Source organism: Melopsittacus undulatus, chromosome 8 (assembly GCF_012275295.1).
Source record: "Melopsittacus undulatus isolate bMelUnd1 chromosome 8, bMelUnd1.mat.Z, whole genome shotgun sequence".
NCBI lineage: Eukaryota > Metazoa > Chordata > Aves > Psittaciformes > Psittaculidae > Melopsittacus > Melopsittacus undulatus.
Window position 1 is genome coordinate 54,826,729 of NC_047534.1, and position 6,761 is coordinate 54,833,489.

Sequence of the window (6,761 nt, forward strand, 5' to 3'; positions counted from 1 at the left end):
AATCAATATGAGTACTTTATAAAACCTTGAAATACATGCAAATAACACTGCACAAATAGAGTCTGCAAAGCTCAATCCTCAGCTATGGGTAACGGAAGAAACCGGGACCACTGGCCTGAAGCAGACGAACAAGTCCTATATGTGATCTCCAAACCAAGCAACAAGCACACGCGAACTAGTCAAGTGAATATATATTAAAAAAAATAGTGGTAAAACTCCTGTAACATTTATAAAAGCCTTTGCTAATGCCCCACTTGCTTCCTTTTCAGATAGTAGTAGTATTTGATTGGCCAGTACCCTTGGGGTGATGAGTCCAGGATGTCCTTGTACTGTTTTTTTAAACACTACACATGGGCAGAGAGGCTTTGGTAAAAAACCCCACATCCAGTCAAACCAATCAATGAAATAAAGTGTCTTTAGATTGGGTTACTAACCACATCTCAGCAGGGATTTCCAGATTTCCAGTGCAGCGGACTGACAATGTTGTTACAATACAGCCTTTATTGCATTAGCTCACAAATGACTGCAGAGGATGGAACCTGGCCTAACTGCAGGGTCCTGACAAACTGCGAGTCTCAGACTCTGATTTAGCTACACGAAACAGCAAACCATCAGCTTGCAACACTGTATAGAGGCTCCGTGTAAGATACCAACAAAGTTTGTGCAAAGCAGATGCTAAAAAATTATTTTCAACTATGCACTTACATAACAAGACAGAAAAAAAAAGGCTAAAAAAAATCAGGAGATAGAAATAAATGGACACATAAAACTTGTGCTGTTGACATGGCAGAGTTCATCTGATGGCCCCCTGGAGATTCTGAACCCAAATCCTTCCCTCTTACCCACATGATACAGCTCTAGCTTTAACTATTTGCTGTCTCCTGCCCCGAATGGCCTTGTGTTAGCAGCAATCTGTTCCTGAACAAAAAGCACTCACACACATGCTGACCACTGTGAACAAGTTGCTGGGATTATTAGGCCCATCCATTTAAGATTAAGCCAATGCCTTAAGTTCTTCACTAAGAGGGGATTTTAAGCAGAAGGAATCAGTGACAATGGGCTAATGAAACTGGACATTTGCTGTGTAAAGCTGAGTATAAAATGGTTTGTGAGACTGAATTTGACTCCTGCACTCTGTTGTACAGAACCTCCTAATATACATAGTCATTGAAGCACGAATTACAGACTGAAAGACCAAAGACATGATCCAGCTTCTGAATCTCCTTGCTTTCCATGCATGTGAAGATTGCAAAACAAGCTAAAAAAAAGCAACCAAACAAATCCTAAGAAAAGAAGGGTGACCCACACTGAATCACCTTTCTGGTGACCACACTGGGACAGCACACACCTTGACTCATATTGCATATAACAGACAAAGGTGAGCATCATCACCTTTTTCTCTTTAATATGGATGTGCTTAACACGACCTATCAGTTACCTCTGTGCCTATGTGTCTACCTCATCCATGCACTGCAGTTGGTTTGCAGATGGGGAGTTAATGCTGGAGAATGCCTTTTCACATGAAGGTGCTGAAAGTATCTCCATTTTTGATTCCCCCATCCTTTAGATTCATGTCTCATCCCTCTGCTGACAGCTGTGCGCTGCAATGTCCCGTAGACCCTTACCTTCCTCCAGAGCTCCAGTCTTTTCGGACGCTGGCGATGGAGGTGGGGAAGGAGGCAGGTTGGCTGACTCCTCGACTGCTGGAAACCAAACAGTGAAAATGAGATACAGCAATTAATTCCAGGGAGACTGATGCTTGACACGAGTCAGCCTGTTCTGCCCAGCTGAGGGAATTACTCAATGGGGACTTGTGCCTAGTGGATTTTCAAATAGACCCTTTCAGAATACATGGATTATTAAAGTTATAATGAAAGGATTATATTTTTTCTCAAATGGTATGAATGCTTTTCAAAATTATGGCCGTAGAGTACAATACAAAAATCAAGCACAAAATAACCCTTTAAATTAGTCCTGCCATTTAGAAAACTTTCAGTAACCCAAGGCAACAACAATAAAGCATCTGAGCATAAGAGATTTTATAAACTCCAGCTGACTATCAGAACCTGGCATCCTATCTCTTCAGTTTACCTGTAGTACATGAACAAAAACATTCTGCAAGCCTTTTTTTTTCTCTTTGTCTTCTGCTGAGTTCAATGTTAATCACAGACTACATGCAAAGACTGCTTGTCTAGAGACAAGAGACATCAGCACAGGGAACTTGTGTCAGGCACGACATAATAGTGATTCAGCTGAGCAAGGTACAGGGAAATCTTAAATGCACTCAGATTGGGTTTTAGACTCATTCCCCATCGTGAGACTAGATGTTGAAAACAAATTATGTTTTTGAATTGTTTCAATTCAAGTACAATTTAATCCTCAATAAATTGCTTCTCAAGTGAACTCCACATAGCCTCTGCATCTGATTTCACACCAGCCACTTTGAGGATTTGTTTCTGTTTGAAACCAGATCCACTACTGGGGCTTAATCAACACTTTTTAACCAAAAAACAAACCAAACAACCAAAAGTGACAAATCTGTTTTAACAGATCTGTCTCATAAACAGCATCTCTCAAGAGGCAGATCTCATTCAATCTGAGATGCACGACTTCTTCCCAAGTGTAGAAAGACCAGTTTCAAAGCCCCAGCATGATTTGCCAGGCCTCCTTCTATTGATTTCAGTGTGGTTTGGAAGTGACCCTTATGTGACTTGTCCTTAAGACGTGCTGTCCAGGGATGGAGTATTTGTATCTTCATCACAATGCAATCCTACCTGCACTTATTTAACAGTCATTGACCACAGGAAAGCTAACTGAAGACATGCTTCTCACAGCATTTTTACGTCTAACCAGATGGAACTCAGTATCCATTGTAACTCACCCAGGCCCCAGCCAAGCAATCTGTGCTTACATGTGTATGAAGTGCTTTGCAGAATTTGGGTCTTTCAAGTAAAACTGTGTCTCTGTAAAGACTGGAATTACCAAGCAACACACCTCCCTGCTGCAGTTCAGAACTAGTTCAGTGAAGTAAGAGACCCTGGGAACCAAATGTCCAGTGACTATCCTAGATTACTCATTGACATTAATTCACTCCCAGGCAGGGTCCAGGCACTGTACCAAACACACTGCCTGTGGAGAAAATACCACAAGGCATTATTTTGATTCAATCATAACATACGTGCACTCAGCAGAACTTATTCTGGGGCAGGCTTGCAAGACTTGCCAAGACCTGACCTACCTCAGGATGGAGCACGGCCTTTCTCTGGCCTTTGGTGCATATGTTTTGATCTACTGTGGAAGTTTTCTGGCAGGGAGGAAGCACTGTAAGTACAAACGGCAGTATACTTACTTTTTCATATCTATCCATCCATCTACCCTTGTATTTCAGAAAGACAATTCATGAAGGAGCCAGCAGAATGATAAGGGCACATCATGGACTAGTGCAATGGTACCATTCCCAGCCTGATTCACCGGTATTTGCTTCTACCATATATAACTCCCTCTCCCACAATCTCCCTTTACCCTGCCCAGCTCCAAGTGCTGCTGGGTCCCACCAAACATGATGACCAAACCACTACCACCAGTTCCATTCATGGCTCTGCCACTCAGGAGTCAGAAACCAGGTGGAGAACTGCTGTTAGAGCAAAGAGTGAATGAGACAGTCACAAGGGCATGAAGAATTGAGGCAACAAGGATACTGCTATCATTATGTGGTTCCAGCAACTATCCAGCGGTGCTGCAGTTCACCCATGACCATAACCTATGCGTAGGTTCTGTAACTCTTTCTTTAATATACATACGTAGAATATTTGCAGACAGGAGGATACTTTGAACATCCTTTGTCTCCTTTTACCTAAAGGTAGTGGTCCAGGCTGGTCTTTGTGCTGGGCTTCTTTTTCCTGTTCTCCTTTCAGGACTGCTACAGCTTCAGCTGTTACTACTTGTACTATCCTCGCAGACACTTCCTCTGTAGCAGCAGCAAAGTCAGGAAAGAACAGAGGGAAATATGTCATGAGAACAATGTTTTAAACTTATAAAGATTAGCTTAAACAAAAAATGGAGACTGCTTTAAGCCATTTTTAAAAGGTAATCTTTTTTTCTGACATATAAGCAAATCATTAAAAATGAAATAGAAGGACCAGGTATTCCAAAGACCTCAGTGGAAAATGCTGAGTATTTGTAAAAACCCAGGACTTCAGCCTTTACAGTAACATGCATAGAGCATCATTATTAAAAGTTCTTTCTGTTAGGGACAATGTGCAGCAACTGCAAAGTTTTAGGATGATCATTTATTAAATGTCTAGGATTGTTTTTGCAGGTACTGTTTTGCAAACAAGGGTGAAATGGTCAGCTGAGTAATGGGATTTCTTGACATTTAACACATGGAGTTAGCTGCATTCTTGCATGTACTTCAGGTGATATTTTCTCCTCATCAGTACACAGTGAGTATGAATTAAAGGCACTTCCCCAACAGACATCTATGCAGACAAGGGACTTGGGGGAAAAAAAGGGTTGAATAGCATTTCTGTATGATTCAAATGTGTACTTTGTCCTCGTCATCCCCTGTTAAAACTGCAACACAAAGCTCTATTTAAATAGTAAGTCTCAATATCATGCAGATGGATTGCAGAGGATAACATCAGTTTGGTGGGATGGGCTCTCAGGCCCTGGTGCCACAGGACTCGTGCTTTGCTCTTCCCCACTGTCCTCAATGTGTGGCATGCCCCAGAGGGGCTGAGTAACCAGATGCTCTGCTCTGGTGTGCAGAGGATGGAGACGGGAGTGCTCTAATACTTCCAAACTGAGAAATGGTATCTCAGCCACTCAAAGGTGCAGTGAAATGTCATCAGGTGCATTGCTGTATCTGGAAGTCACTGGAGGTTTCAGTTCAGGCACCTTTGATCTAGCAAATCAGGGACTTAAGGGCTGGTCCAACAGAACCATCTACAAAAAAATTCAGAGAAAAAGGGTTTTGTTTTCTTATCTGTGCATTAGCCCACTCTCCCTTACTCATTACTCAACATATTCCTCCCTCTCATAGCCAAATTCAGTGGAAATAACCCGCTTCATACTCCAGCTATTTCTGGGTGTTAGCTGACAGCTGTTTCAAGTGCAGGATGCTGGGACCTGGCACAGTGCTGAGCTCTGGGGAAGGCAACAGGCTGTCCGGCTGGGCACACACAACAACACACAGAACAAAGCAAGGACTGGAGCGCTGCTGCACCCCTCATACGGAGACAGAGGGTTCTAATGGCAGACAGCAACACTCTCTGCTCCTGCAGAGGAGACACTCACCAAGCCCCCATCAATCATCATCCCGAGGGCACAAATAAAAGCTCTCTGCTCACCCATTACTGCATCCTTCAGGCAAGGACCAGCTGGGAAGAGAAGTATATTTAAATCAATGCCCTACATGTAACCTTACAGCAACCACCCTAATAGGGGATGCTGCCTATTATATTTGTAATGATGATTTCTTCTCGTAATTAGTACAGGATTCCTTTGTACTTTTAATGTATAGTTGCTTCTCTTCATTTGTCATTTAGAAAAGCTGATTTTTTCCTCCCAAAAAGCACAGATGTGCATTATTTGGCTTTCAGAATCATGTTTGTCCAAAACCAAAATGATAGGTTAATCTTTCTTTTGCACAAACAGTGTAATGAGATATTTAAAAGACTCACCCACTGGCAAAGAACTGTCATAACTCTTGGTATTTATATCTTACAATTCACTTCTCTCCTGACTGGTCGCCAGGAAGGCAGGGACTGCAATAGTGTTATAGGCTGTGGCCAATAGTAAGAGTAGATGGATGAATATGTCAGAATAACTACCAAGGAACAGCAACAACAAAAGGCTGATTTAAAAACCTGATAGCCCAAGAATCCGTAAGCATAAACTTGCTCAGTATAAATGCAGACTAGAAAGCTGAAGATGCTGCTTTCCTGCTGTCAGGGGGGTGAAGTTCTGGCTGTTTTCCACATTGCAGGAAACAACTCAACTGGTTTTGAGATGGAGCTCAATGTATTTACGAAAAGGGCTACATATGACAGAGAAAACTGTATCAGCAGGAGACTATGAATAGCAGCTGTAGTTCTCTGTCCCTCTATTCAACAACATGCCCCTAGTATGAGGTGAAACTCCACTTTGTGCTTAAGTAGATCGAATTGAGCAGCATAACCCCATAAATCAAGTCATGCATGTAGCTAGTCCTATGGACCAAAGAACAGAGATATTGATTCAAAGCCCATCAATCTTCCCAGCTGCCATTCACAGGCCTGCACCTCATTTTTGGGGCAGATGGTAGCTTGTCATGCCAGCTCACGCAGACGGCACACTGCAGCACCTTGCACAGGTGGGACATGGGGTAGGACACAAACTGCTCTTCCATAAACCATACTTTGATACTTGTTATATCCCTGTTCACATTCTGCTTTCAGAAGGAATGAGTATTGCCCAGACAGCTTTGGTGAACACAGAACATCAGAGAATCATGGCTCCAGCAGGCCCCTCGCCAACTGCCATCAACACTCAATGCCTGGAGGATGTGACGTGGGACCCAAACTTCCATTAATCTACTGATCACAGCACTATTGACAAAAGTAACACCATCCAGTCTGTACTGTTAGCTCAGATGAACAGATCAAGACTCAATTAGGAAGACAGAAGAATCAATTTGGTAAGCTTATTTTCACAGGGCAATTTTAAGAAAAGGCTCCAATTAGTTTTTCAGATATAGAACATGCAAATCCATACCAGATTTA

At 42.4% G+C, this 6,761-nt stretch overlaps 1 protein-coding gene across 1 annotated transcript in view; it reads right to left on the reverse strand.

Annotated features, from left to right (window-relative positions):
* MAP2 (microtubule associated protein 2) overlaps window positions 1–4,013 on the reverse strand; it is a 46,964-nt gene extending 42,951 nt beyond the window's left edge. The window contains exons 1-2 of the mRNA XM_034065770.1: window positions 3,854–4,013; window positions 1,626–1,703 (exon numbers count right to left, since the gene is read on the reverse strand). Coding sequence (XP_033921661.1) covers window positions 1,626–1,703; window positions 3,854–4,013 — 238 coding nt within the window. The remainder of the gene's footprint in view (window positions 1–1,625; window positions 1,704–3,853) is intronic.
* Window positions 4,014–6,761: the final 2,748 nt, after the last annotated feature.